The 14,510-nt window shown below is 36.6% G+C and overlaps 1 protein-coding gene across 1 annotated transcript in view; it reads left to right on the top strand.

Annotated features, from left to right (window-relative positions):
• The window catches only part of LOC124632981 (TATA-binding protein-associated factor 172), a 51,933-nt gene that overhangs the window by 15,517 nt on the left and 21,906 nt on the right, over positions 1–14,510 (top strand). The window contains exons 4-7 of the mRNA XM_047168035.1: positions 2,542–2,605; positions 7,162–7,302; positions 9,828–9,982; positions 10,396–10,594. Coding sequence (XP_047023991.1) covers positions 2,542–2,605; positions 7,162–7,302; positions 9,828–9,982; positions 10,396–10,594 — 559 coding nt within the window. The remainder of the gene's footprint in view (positions 1–2,541; positions 2,606–7,161; positions 7,303–9,827; positions 9,983–10,395; positions 10,595–14,510) is intronic.

Here is a 14,510-nt window from a genome sequence, read left to right as displayed (position 1 = left end):
GAAGTACTCAAAGAAATAATAAATAACAAACATTAAACCTTATATTTAGTCATCCAAGTATAAATAAATATTATTAAAATGAAAATAATATTGTGGCTATTGTGTGTCACCGCAGAAATATCTAGAAATATTACTTTAAAAACATAGGTATATACTTAGCGCAACATTCATGGTAAATAAAATATTGCTAACTTAAAAGGATAGTAAATTGTTAAATTTATTTACTTTCTAAACTGAAATTGCAGCTAATCATCATGATTTTATTATCCGAGCAACAAGTGGGCGACCCCATTCAGATGATGGCTACAATTTGCACTAAAAAGGTCATATTTTGTGTCATAAAATTAGTCATGCTCAATGAGCTGAATGATATATCGCAATAATCATCAATCACCATGCTCTATAAACTGTTTTTGATGTATCTGCTTCGTTATTTATTCTTTTAAACTAGTACATACCAGTATATTTTAAAGTTTCTCTATTTGGTATGTCTGATCTCATTTTAGTAGAATTTAAGCATAATATTGGGTCAGAGCTAGACTTGTATTCAGATTTTTTGTTCTGTCTACCACTAAAAGAAGTTTGTATAAAACATGGACTGAGATTTGTACTAAGTCTGGTTTGACCCTTGTTCTATGTGTCTGCTTAATTATAAATTCATCTATTATTATATTACCGATAACACAGAATGGAAATATACCTGTAATGCATGAGTAATAAAAAAAGACAGTTATAATGATGGCGGTATAAGGAATATTTCTCTATGTATTTTGATACACTCCTAATTTTTCTCGGATGAATTTCCATAATAACTCACCTTTACCTAATACTTTGATTTTATTAATGTTTTTCTCCTAGTCACAATGTGAAACGATCGATTTCATCCCATTGTGTCTATTCCATCTCACGTTCCTATCGTACCTACTAGTAACTTGGAGCAAAAACTTGTAAGCAACAAAAAAACGTGACGCACCCATATGTCCTGACTACAAGGTGAAGCGTGACACGGTCTAGGCGACTTTTTTTATGCACCTGTCGAGCTATTTATGGGCTTACGTAAAAAACAGTCCTTGTTTCAATTATTGTTAATGTGGCCTACATTGGTTTCACGCGGAAACGTGCAGTAGTAACTACTGGTTAGATATCGACATAGACAAGGCTTCGGGAATGTTTGGACGTACTTTACTATAGAAGATAGGTGGGTGTTAATCCGCATAAGACTCATTATCCTTATTCTGTTTAGCTAACTGAGGGATTACCAAGGGATTACTACATTCATGTGGATTACATTGTTCAAAGCTGTAAATATAGCCCTACAACGAATCAACTACGGTTGATCAAGATTTAAAAAAACAAAAGTTTATTTTCAACTTCAACAAGACCTAAAAGTCCAATTCACTGTGTGACGTATCTACCTAGGCAAGAACAGAATAAACATTTACGTACGAAAGAAACTAAAGATAAAAATAAAATACATACAGTGTCATCATTACTCTGTTTACGGATATAAAACGATAAAGTTCATTGGTTTTCGTTGACACCACTTGACACCCTTTATGCAGTCAGTTTGTTTTATCAGTAAGATTGTGCCAATATTCTCCTATTTTAGTATGAGGAAGAGTGACTTCTGGTAGCTTTGCAATACCAGTCCAAATAACGACTGCTCATTGTTGTATGAACTTACTAGTAGAGCCGAAGATAAAAGCTGAAATAAGTCTCCTTTCAAAGAATTTAAAATCTCTTCTCGGAGCAATAAATCTGCGTTCATAATCTGGTCTAAGCTGCATTGATAACTTGACCTAATCAACAACTGCTTAGTTGTGTAGCACCTATAGCTACCAAGCAAATTACATAGCGACCGCAAAAGAATGAATACTTACTCACTGCTTTAGTTCACCAAACATTTTTAGTTGATGGGGTATAAGAACGATAGCTGTAGCTGAACTCGCTGGTCATATTGTTTCACACTCGTTCTTCAGGGCCTGGTGATCATTGTCAAGGAAAAAAGAACACTGCAAAGAATGAATTTTGAGAGCAGCAGATAGCTAGATAGGTTCAAAAGGAAAACACCTTTACTAACTACAGAGGTCAACTCATAAATAGGAATCAGTCGTTTAAATGGAACTCATCATCAAATTAAACTTACATACTTGACTCTGCCCGGCCAACCTTTGACCAAATAATGCTTGCTTGCTTTGGTCATTGAACTCATATCTGCGTTATTTTCAACATATGTTTTTCCTTCCTAGATTATAGTTTGTGTTGTCAGGATTACAGGTTACTTTTTATTTGCAATGAGCGCATTACAACGCTATTTTCGAAATGGTGTGATCCCTAATCTTAGGCTTTATTATTTTGTAATCTAAGGATAAAATACAGTAGACGGAAATGTGAAAACCTCACTCACCGTTACGGGAGAGAGAAGATAGACCTGTAGACCTACTTAATGCAAAAGCAATATCACATAATGACGTCTTATTACCCGAAGGAAGAATAATTACCTACCTTATATAATGCTAATTGGAACTCTTTACTCCGCAGGCGGTGGAAGCGATCCTCGCGAACGTACCGGAGTGGCACCCAACACCGTTCACGGGCAAGAAAGGTCAGTGGTTGAACACGATACTAATATATGGCGCACGCCATTAGCACGTATGGCAATATTGCTAGATTAGGATTCGGTTGCAATGCCTGACCTTTTTTTGGAACAATAGGCTAAGTTTGTTTATCATATAAAAGCTACAACTCACAGTATGGAATAATATAATAATAATAGCAGGAGGATGACGATGATGATGCCTGAATACCAGCGACGACGTGGAGGCGCGCGGCCCGTCTTGTAAATCCCAAAAGATTTATACATGCAATCAAAACAATGGTGACCAGTGACCAAATAAAATTGATATAAGCTTTAGGTGCCTGTGTTGCATAACTTGTGAAGGTAATACCGACCGTCTACTAATCATATAAAAACTAGATGCTGAATTTTTAGTTTTAATTAACAGTCTGCTACCGGCAAATGGATGTATGCATACTTTGATTTAATACATAGTAATTATACCTACATTACAGAACGTCCTCTAGACATTGTCTTCCATGACTTTAAATTCATTGCAAATGTAATATTCAGCTGCATAAAAGTGACTTATTATTGTAATCATTTACAGAAATACTTGCAAATTACGAACAATAAAAATGTTAGTAATAATTGGTTCTGAAATAGATGTCCGAGATGTCTGGATTTTGTTAGAAGACGTTAACTTCTCTGAGACATGACATTGAACATCTTTTGTAGTTTTGTCAGACAAGAGACTGTTGGAAGTTTTAGAGGTATTTGCATCCGCCTGCAGTTTTTTGCTGGTATTGTGAGAAGACACACACACGCCCGGACAATAGTAGTATAAACTGAGATTAGCGCATTTAAGCAAAACATCAAATTCTTCATCTTGGATGTCTGTTTAAACTTGCATTCATGTCAAACTGTCATTCTGTCGCATTTTTGCATCGCGTGACACGTGTTTTAAAAATTTTCGCGTGTATCAAGTATCAAAGACTTGTCACCTTCCCAAATACATCAGTTTAGCTAATATCTGTCTACTAAGTAATGAACTGTCCGTTCTTTTAACAAATGATCCGGTATTGCAACAAAGAGCTATTCATAGGCGGTCACCATCAATTACTGTATATTATTCGTGTTTGTGACACAAATTCCTAATTGTACGGACAGTCGCTTTGCTAAGTCAATGATACCGTTAATTGTAAAGCCTTAACGTTACAACTTATTTATGGTCACTTTGACAACGACCGGGCGACCTCTGGATGGCTTTTCATGCGAGACCGAGATAGAATGGTTCCTACACTTTTAACGATCTATATTTTGAATTTGTACAGCTATCTCATCATTGTGGCGACGATTTAGGTCTCATTTACGTTTTCTATAACATACTTTTAAAAGAACATAATATTTGTTCTAAAAATAAACACGAGCGGAATTTAAAGAACTATTTTCAGGGCAGAAAAAATATCTAGACTTGTAATGACGTCGCAGTATTGATAATGACGCAAATAAGAAGACTATTTGAAAAGTTCACTTATCTCGTTTGCGAAGCATGTTTTGCAAGTCACCTGAAAAAATGAATGAATGGCGCTTGTTTGGTTTATCTATTAAAGTGCTTAACGGCTACCACTCCCATTCCGGCCAACGTGGACTCTATTGAGAAACAGGAACACTGGAATATTGATAACGGCCCTTAGGCTCAAGTTATTCAAAACCCAAATAAGTTATTAGCAGCGTAATTAACCCCCGACGCAAAAACGACGGGGTGTTATAAGTTTGACGTGTCTGTGTGTGTGTGTGTGTGTGTGTGTATGTGGCATCGTAGCTCCCAAACGGATGATCCGATTGTAATGCGGTTTTTTTTGTTTAAAAGGTATGTCAGTCGGGAGTGTTCTTAGCTATGTTTGGTGGAAATCGGTTCAGGTCTTCAAGGTCATCAGCTCGTTTGATAGGTGTGATAGGAATGTTACACGCTCAGTTTACTTGCAAGTATATGTGGGATCTGAAATTTGAAACACTAATGTCTTTTGGAACCACTGAGCTGGTCTGCTGTTAGGGCACGAAGGTAAGAGACGTAACCCTGAACTGCCTTTTAGTAAACCCATCGAGTTTGGGCTCGTTGAATTTGTCTTGACGAGTTCTCTTCATGTTTCTGATTGACGAGAACCTGATGCTGGAAATGGGATGTGGCGAATGAAACCCTGGAATGCTGGAATGAAACGGATAAACCGATTTATATTTTTGCTGAAAATCTAGAATGTCCAAAGATTAATCTTTATTGTTTCTCAATCTGTGCAATTCTCCCAGAGCCAGTTTGTCATAAGGATTGTTAAACAGCTTCCTTTGGCCGAGATCGCATATAGCGACCCCATCTTAAGATAAAATAAATTAAATGAAAGAAGGAAAAATTAAGGAGCTCCTTTAAAAAGCATGAAATAAAATTAAATTATAAATTTAAAAAAACCCCCGACCCAAAAAAAGTACGCAATAATTATGACAAAAGGTTAAAAACGCTAAACCCTATAAAAAGCAAAAAATAACTTTTAACACTAATTAAACTAAATTTTGACGTGTCGGGGGACCGCTTTTTACCTTCATAAATACTTACATAAATCAAATGATACTTACCTAATTACAACATTCGTTTAAAAAAAAAACACGTTTCTAAAGTAATGAATTAGAGCGGTCCCCCGACACGACAAAATTTAGCTTAATTAGTGTTAAAAGTTATTTTTTGCTTTTTATAGGGTTTAGCGTTTTTAACCTTTTGTCATAATTATTGCGTACTTTTTTTGGGTCGGGGGTTTTTTTTTTATCAATTACACACAGTCATTGTTTTCTGACATGTACTTAACTTCACGGTAAATACTAATTTATTTGTTAACATTTAACAACTACTTACACAAATTACGCCAATTTGACATTTTAATTAAAGACCTTATTGAGTTAAAGAAGTGATAAAAGAATAAACGACTCATAAAGACACGACGTCGCATTTAAAACGATTATTCGCTATTGGATAAGTTGTCTGCTTTGTACGAGTATGTTGCGTTGCGAACAAACTTTGAAAGGTCGAACCATGACTTCCTCTCCATTGATAAAGAATTACATTTTAATACAAACATGCTTATGATTAGTTGTGGATTGCAATTGCGTTTATTGTTAATGGTAAGCTAGGTATTTCAGTCTCACGTGATGTTCAAGTGTCATCATCATCAATCAGCTTAGTGCCGTTTAGTGCTGTATATGGGCCTTCCCCAATGAGTGCCGACTATCCCACTGTTTGGGCAACCCGCATCAATCTAGTGCCCAATAAATGCGGTTAGTTGAAATATTTCCCTTGGTCTTCTAGCTGTACCTTCGAATCTAGAACAGTACAGCTTTATCACAGCCTTGATAGACATAACAGTACGGTATGACAAGTTGTCTGCTTAATGTGGCCTAAGTACTAGATAGGCGGATCAAGTTAGTCGTAATCAGTAACCAGTAAGCCTTTCCCTTAGGGTTCATACACATTGGCGAAGTAACGCCCGATGTCTAGTGTAGTAGCGGTCCTGTTTAAATGTGCACTCATTTATACACAGGGTCTTGTTGAATCTTCCTCACTAGTATCTTAACAGTCATTGTAATAGGTCCTGAATTCTTTCTTTTCTTTGTCATCCACTGAACAGAATATAGTATAGTCTGTTTTGTTGCAGCCATGTCAATGGCCATGCTGTCTCAGTGCATGTGTATTATCCCTTAGCAAATATTTAAGGCGTGGCGTCTAGACAGCTTTTATGTTAAACTAGCTTTTGCCCGCGGCTTCGCTCCCGTCAACTGACTTCTCTACTTTACCCTATTTTTTTTTTCATTAGAACCTTCTCCTGATAATAACAAACACAACAAAAAAATAATTAGCCAAATTAGTCCAGGCGTTGTTGAGTTATGCGCTTACCAACACATTTTGCTATTCATTTTTATATTATAGATGTATTTACTTTCTTGCGAAATTAATACAAAAGACTAGCCTCTTTCTCGCGTATAACAACATTGTTTTTACTTTACATAATTGCAAATGTTTAGTTATAACCAGTAGAAACGTTTCTGTTATTTAAATGAAACACGTTCATAGCGGTATTGTTTATAATAACTATGGGTGGCACACGCTAAACAGACCTGCATAAATGTAGAAACCGCGGAGGTGCTTGAAAACACTTGCTTTGTTTTGACTGCAATACGAGTACGGATTATGTTTCACGATATTGTGGAGTAGTTGGCATTAACTAGGTATTTTCATGCCACGTGTAAGTACATTACACGTAACCATTAAAAGTAAATTAAATGTTTCATTCATTAGGTTCCGTTTTCGTATCCCGGGATGGGTCCTATTTGCACGTAGACATGTTATGGTGTATTTAAACCGAGAGCGAGAATGTTTTTTGATCTCCACATATCAAAGTCATTTAGAGAGAGAACAGCGAAGGAATGCTCTGCGTCTATTTCAATTATAATAATTTGTTAATCAAGTAAATAATGCTAAAATTATCTTGTCTAGCTAGATTTCTTTGTTCCTTTGGCCTAATCAGATACATACTGATGCCATGTTTATCTTTGTTGTACAGAAGAGAAGACAGAGCCAGAAGACAATGGGCGCCTCCGATGTGAGACCTTCGACATAGAGCGAGTGCTGCAGAACGGTGCACACCTCATGGGCTCCGAGGGACATGAGTACGATCTGGATGAAGAACCGCTGAACTCTGCAGGTAAATAGAGATGTCTTAGGAAGAAGTTTTACCATTGCTCACGTATGTAGAAGTTAATACGTCACAAGAAGATAGGTCTCATGAAATCATCGGATGAGATATCATATCTAAAGAGTGGAATTTCTTTAAATCATGTAAGAACCTGACTGTCGTTAGCGAAATGACGTACAATATTTTTGAGCCCAAATTGAAAAATTTACACTGTAAGTGGCCAAATTCGAATGTAACTTAGAACTTACAGAGGTTTGTTTAGATCAAAGACTATAAAACCACTTGACTGCGCATACAGTGCCCCGACGCTCGCCAAACGTTAGTGATTTTGCGCGTACTATAAGGCTACGATCAGTACGATCCTTTAGTAGCGACCAAGTCTATGACCTGCGAACAGGCTAAATTATTGAGGATTTTATTTAGTAAAAAATAAAAAAAATGCCTACATGCGCGATGAAATGGTGCGGGAAACAATCCAGGATATCTAGTTACAAAAAGGATGGCATTGGCAAGTATCAATACCAAAATTTGGCTTTGATTTAATTATATTACGAAATACTACAGGGGTCTATTTAAATTGGTGGTTGGTGAACCGCGCTCACGCTCGTTGATGTCTTTTGGGAAAGTCCCTTTCTGTCATTAAGAAATTCTAATGTGTCCATCTCTTTCTTACCCTTTGTATTCCTATCGATGAAATTTGGGCTGTTACCTTTAAAGATGAAGTGGATATCGATAATAGTACATTTACATTAATTAAAAAATATGTTTTATTTTGGCTAATGAGTTAATTAACTGACCATAGCGACGTTAGAGGCAGCTGTTCCTGAAGCCTCCACAAATTACTTTTAATGAAATCGAAAGAAGATTTTTGAAGATTCCAGAAATAAAAGTGGATATGTTATCAACGGGGAAAATTGGTCCCCAACAAGTAAAATATATGTAGACGCTCGATTATCGTTTTTTTACCAAAAACAATCAGGACCCTAAAACATTAATTCGAAAAACTTATACTAAATTAATACATTTGAAGAATCAGTAATTTTCTTGTACGGAGTTCTTTTTTGTAATAGGCTGATTTTTATTAAATGTTCTTATACGATTTTTTTGAGTATTTATTACTACGATGAAATACATTTCATCGATATTTTTTAATTGAAAGAGAGCAATCCCTTGCTGAGCGTACTCGTACAACTCGACCTTGAACTGACCAATAGTAGCCGCAAATTATGCCGCGTCCCCCGGCCCGCAGTGGTGAGTCGTGTTCTTAGAAGAAATTGGCGAGTGCGCTCTCTAGTGGTTATTTACTTTATGGTTTAGATGTAGGGTAAATAAACGAAATAGATTGCGGGTTAATTTTGACCTGTAAAAAAAAATAAGGCGTTATTTATAAGTGACCTGAAATCTTCCACTTGAATTGATACTGGTTTATATCGCTATCCATTGATTCATAAATGATGAGAACAGATTTTCCTTATATAAATATGAAGTAGGCTCATGAATGACGCACGCGGTTCAACACAGGTCTCACAAAATAATTTGCTCTTGAGTGTTACTTGTGCCGGTTTTACGTTATCAGAATAGTAACCTACTGAGAAATAGTAACTGGTCTAATATAAAAAATAAATAATACTTTAGGTACCTTAAGTGACCTGAGGAATCGATCAGGAAAAAATATTATTTTGTATTGCAATACTTTTACTAGTATAACAATACCTAATAAAAATATTATTAAACATAGGAATAGGTAGCTTAAGTGGGTGTGCCTGAATTGCGTATTAACGTGAAATAGAACAGTTGATTAAATTAAACTTTGTTATTGAATATTTTATAGGAAAATAAATATTTTTATTTAATAAGTAGTAGGTAGGTAGGTACTTCGTTTAATGTTTTTGTTTAAATTCGGAGCTGCAATGTTATCTTAGAGTTACAGTTGATTACTAACTATCGGATAACGGGAGAGTCCCGAGAATCAATCATGATCACGGACACATATTATTTACTAGCTTCTGTCAGCGGTTTCACCCTCATCCCGTAGGAACCACGGCACGAACCCGGATAAAAAGTAGCCTACAGCCTTCCTCGATAAATGGGCTATTAAACACTGAAAGAATTTTTCAAATCAGACCAGTAGTTCTTGAGATTAGCGCGTTCAAACAAACAAACAAACTCTTCAGCTTTATAATATTAGTATAGATTCCAATTGACAGACTTACCCTCTATCTATTACATAAAGCCTGTAAAATAACGGGTAAATTGGGTTCACATTATGTATACAATCGTTGATTCAAACTTGGCTGCAAAACAGCACTTCTTAAACGTCAGAAATTTACAAAAAAAAAACAGCCCATAAAACGCCCACCCTTCACCACTTCCTATGTGTTTTTGTTGGGAAGAAGAAGTGGTGCAACAAACTCCTCAGCACCCAAGTACTTTTGCCATATATCTTTCAAAATTCATTCCTGACCTTATGGCAATTTCTTACTTACCGCGAATAAATACTTTGACTTTGACTAATACTTCTCTCGTTTGCACAGATTCAAAGGAGCGCCTAGCGAAACAGCGGCAGCAGCTCAACGCTCGCCTAGGTCTCGACATGGCCGCCAACTTGGGGGTCGATCTCAACTCCATGTACACGAACGAGGACCTGTGTCCCGTTAAACCTGTAGTAAACAAGACTGAATTGTGTCGGGTGAGTAGCTTTGGTAGAACAAGAAAATACTGTAAAAATGTGGAAACGTAGTTTTGACTTCTATCTCTTAAACTGAGCCTTGTCGGGAACCTTAATTCTGCAAATTCGACTGGACTGTATTCTTCTGCATGCATGGAAAATTACGTGAATTAATCCAATTCTCGAGAGTTGACCTCCAAAACTTTTGACATGATAAAGTCTTGTTGACCGAATGTAAAAGTTTCGCGGAAGTTCCTCTCTTTTTGCAAAGACAAAGACATTTATTTTTGCAAATATAGGTACAATAATGTTGTTACACAAGGGTATCTAAATGATCCTTGTGTAATAACGTTATTAACAATTATGCAAAGAACATTAGTACCTAACTCTAGGACTGCTGCATTTTTTTTCTATGTACCTCAACTGTTCAACAGAGACCAGTACAAGAAATAGTGATATCATCGAAAACGCTCAGCTCGCGGGAGATGAACCTAGCCAAACGCAAGGCTCGCCTCGCCTTCAGTAAGCAAAAGTCACGCGACTGCAGCGAAGATGGGCCCTCGGCGCCGCCCACGCCGCCCGTCGAGCCTGATAGGAAGAAGATCAAGTTGGAACTGCCTGAGGAATTTGTGTGTGAGTACTTTTTACCCAGCTTTAGCAAGAAAAAGTCCCGCGTTTGCAGCCCTCGGCGCCGCCCACGCCGCCCGTCGAACCTGATAGAAGAAGATCAAGTTGGAACAGCCTGAGGAGTTTGTTTGTAAGTACTTCCTATCCAGTGACCTTAAACTACAGTTTTACGGTCAATCCCAATATTCTATACACGTGTATCTGTTTATTAGCTTACCAGAGATAGAATTTCGACATTAGTCCCATACTCTCTGTCTCTTTCCTGCTATGTATCCCATATGGTGGTGGGGTCAGCTTTTTGCATTAGTCCCATTCCAGTCCAAATTCCCCAGTTTTGGTTTTCTTCCGAATATTTTAAATATTAGTAGAGGACAAAACCTCATGCAAATATGCTAAAATGTAAAGCGTTTTCATCACTATTCTAAGCGCCAAGTTCTTTGGCATAGAAAATGAGAAATTGTCTTGATTAAACATGGACACGCTATGCGCCGTTCTTTATTGTTGTATTTAAACGAAATAAAAACAAACTATGTGACGAATATATGTAATTAACTTATTTACGCAGGACTAATCATAATTGTAAACTTATATATGCGAAAGTATTTGTAAATAAGTTGTTGGTGTGCCTTGTAAATAAATAAATAATTAAATAACTGGTTAAGCGAAGCCAGCCAAATTGTAAAAACACTAAAAAGAACCGTATAAATTAACGAGACAACAATAGACTACCGACATAATTGGATAATTTATTGTAATCAATCATTATAAAAGCGTCAGAGTTTTAAGCAATATAAGAAAAGTTGGCATAATGATGGACGATTATATTAATTATATGGTTATTTTAATAATACACATAAACTCGAAGTTTACTGCATATGAAAGTAAAACATCTGTACCAGTTTAGATAAAGACATAGAAGAGGGTCTGCAAAAGATAACAATACCTACAGGCTACGATACTTACTTTGCATTTGAATTCCCAAAAGATTAGCCGTCTTACCACAAAAACTTTTAAACGTCAGTTTAAGACTTGTCTAAAAAAATGTCAAATTATGACGTTGACATATGGTTCATTTTGGAGCCACATTTTTTTTAGACAAGTGTAAAACAGTTGTTAAAGTTTTTGTAGTAAGGCCATAGATGTTTTGTTTGTCCCCTAAAGGCTCCGAAACTACTGAACCTATTTAAAATATTATTTCACTGCTGGAAAGCTACATTCTTTCCGAGTAATATTTTATCCCGGCAGTAGTTCCCACGGCACACGGCTGAAACCACGGGAAAACAGCTAGTATTTGATATTCGCAAGTGCTGGACTGGTTGCAAATTGTCAATGAATAGCAAACGTGAACCTATAAATAAACTAAACGAGGGATCCTTGCAGACTTGGGGTCGGATGTCAGTCTTAATGCAACTGAATACAGGCACCGCTTTGTGACTATATTTCTGCCGTGTGACCTCCGAGCGAAATTGTGAATAGGGCTGAACTGCAACCTTATTGTTATTTTATTTTGTAACTATTTTTGTTAACTAAAGTCTCTTGCATAACATTTCTTTATATAGTAATAGGTTCACTTGTTTTGGTAGTTTCTGCGCGCGCGACTCTCTATTTTCTCAACTTTGTCGGGGTCGGCTTCAAATCTAACTCTCTACCAAGGATCTCTGAATACCAAGAAAGATTAACCGGGCAACACAAAAATTACCACTCTTATGTGAAACAAAAATGCAGGAATCTTTTATACAAAATACAATCATACCTAGTGCGTCAGATTTATATAACATATGAAGCATCTATTAGCGACAACCCTTATTCATATTGGACGATACGATATTTATATCCTAAGGTTATTCCAGTTGCCACTCAATTAGAACAGAGTCCACTCTTTCTACAAGGCCGTCAAGTCTATATAACAATACCTACATATATCTACACAGCGTTGTTTTGACGCGTAACCGCAAAACAGCTGTCATACCGAACTTTCTAAGGTGTGCCGTCTAGACTACCTTGTCGCTATCGGCAGACAATGATAAAGTTCAAGTAGGTACTGGTAAAGAGGTAGTTAATTGAATGAATGTGGAAAACACGTTACGTTAATTAGTGAGACACGTCATTGTTGCGTAATGTTAAAAAGATATCTATAGGTATAGGTACTGAATAAGTTTTTGAGGACGTTTATTTTATTGCACGACTACTTCTACATGATTGATGAAAACCATACCGCATGAAAATCTGTTCAATAATTTCTAAGCATATCGACACAGATTATATAATAGTTACTACGTAACAGATAAATCACTCCATACAAAAAAGTCCATATCTAGTGTTATAAGCACCTACAAGTTCCCCAACTACCTAAAAATTCCTAGCTGCGTTATAAAATGAACCTTAAAAGCTCGAGCGCTTGATTGTTATTCCAATGCGATAGCGCACAGTTCAGTGACCGCAACCGTGCCGTGGCCGTGCTTAGGGTTGCTTCTTACAATTTATTAATATTTAAGTAGGAAAACAAAGTTACGCTTATTTTAAGATAGCCTTTTTTAAAACTGAGTTTTTAAATAAAAAGTAATATCAAGAATATTTTTCTTTAGTTAACTATTGTATTGCCTACTAAAATGGAGTATGGGTACATATTACTAAATATTACCTAATACGTAAGCATAGGTAAGTACTTAAGTAAAGCTTTCGCCAAAATCAAAGGCGGTTTCCAACAATTTTTAGAGCACAAGTGCCATACCCCATATGGTACAACTCCGTCGAGTGTTGATACATACCTAAAATTGGTTTCTGCGTAGCGACACGCGTACCTAATGTTCCGAGTCGTCATTAAGTTGGACCAGAACTATACCTACTTACACTCGAGATGTGTTTTGAGCTACAAAACTCACAATACAGTTCATATAACTATAGTTCGGCCATTCAGAGAATGCGTTCCTGACACGTCGCGATTGAACTGACGACGTAACTACATTCATTGATTATTGATATAATAATGTTGTTTTAATGCTCCTCAATTGTTAAAACGGTAAACAACCAGCAAAAATATTTTTATCGTAACTGCAACGCCATTGCAAAGTTACGTCGTCAGTTCAATCGCGACGTGTCAGGAACGCATTCTCTGAATGGCCGAACTATAAGTAGGTATCTAAAGTAAAATAAGTACCTAATGATCTGTGTTGTTAAAATCATAAAGTAGATAACTATTAATTTATTAAAAAAAAAATAGAATTACTAGATAAGTTCATACAGATAAAATGTTTCTAAATCTTACAATAGTCGCATATAAACCAACACAACTCAAAATAATCCATCGGTTTGTGAGGTAGCTTAAAAAACCTAATAAAAACCAACAGCATAACATGCCACGAAATAAAAATAATAATATTGGAGCGCGCGCGGCGCGTGTGACTGTTCAAAGCCCTGAGCCGCGTGGGGCTACCGGTAACCCAGCAAGCGGTAGGCATTTATCGCGCGCAAGTACGTCGAGTGACAGAGGCCTGATATCGAGAACAGGTACACAGATGCTGAGGAGGACTTCGTTTGTGGCTTCTTCAGTAATTATGTAGTGACATTTGTTGCTAATGCTCATTATTGTACACGATTTAAAAACTATAAAGTACTTATCACCTACGTAGGTACCTATATCAAATTCACACATCATACAAGTGCATCGTACCTCCTTAGATTAGCAATTGACCGCGAGATTGGCAGTGTAAAGTGTGCACCAGCTTCAATTGATCGCGTGATCCATCCGACCCAGTTACATTGGTTACGCCCACCCACTTCATTAGGACCTATTAACTGTTTACTGCCGTTTGTGCTATTATGCAGTTTGTAACTGTTACGATTGTAATTTTTGTAGCTTACCTTTTGTGTACGGGAAACTGATGCAACAATGTATATTTTCCAGTATTGTTAAGCTGATTTT

Source organism: Helicoverpa zea, chromosome 9, assembly GCF_022581195.2.
Source record: "Helicoverpa zea isolate HzStark_Cry1AcR chromosome 9, ilHelZeax1.1, whole genome shotgun sequence".
NCBI lineage: Eukaryota > Metazoa > Arthropoda > Insecta > Lepidoptera > Noctuidae > Helicoverpa > Helicoverpa zea.
The sequence above is the reverse complement of the archived record's forward strand: the minus strand, read 5'-3'. Positions and strand labels throughout refer to the sequence as shown.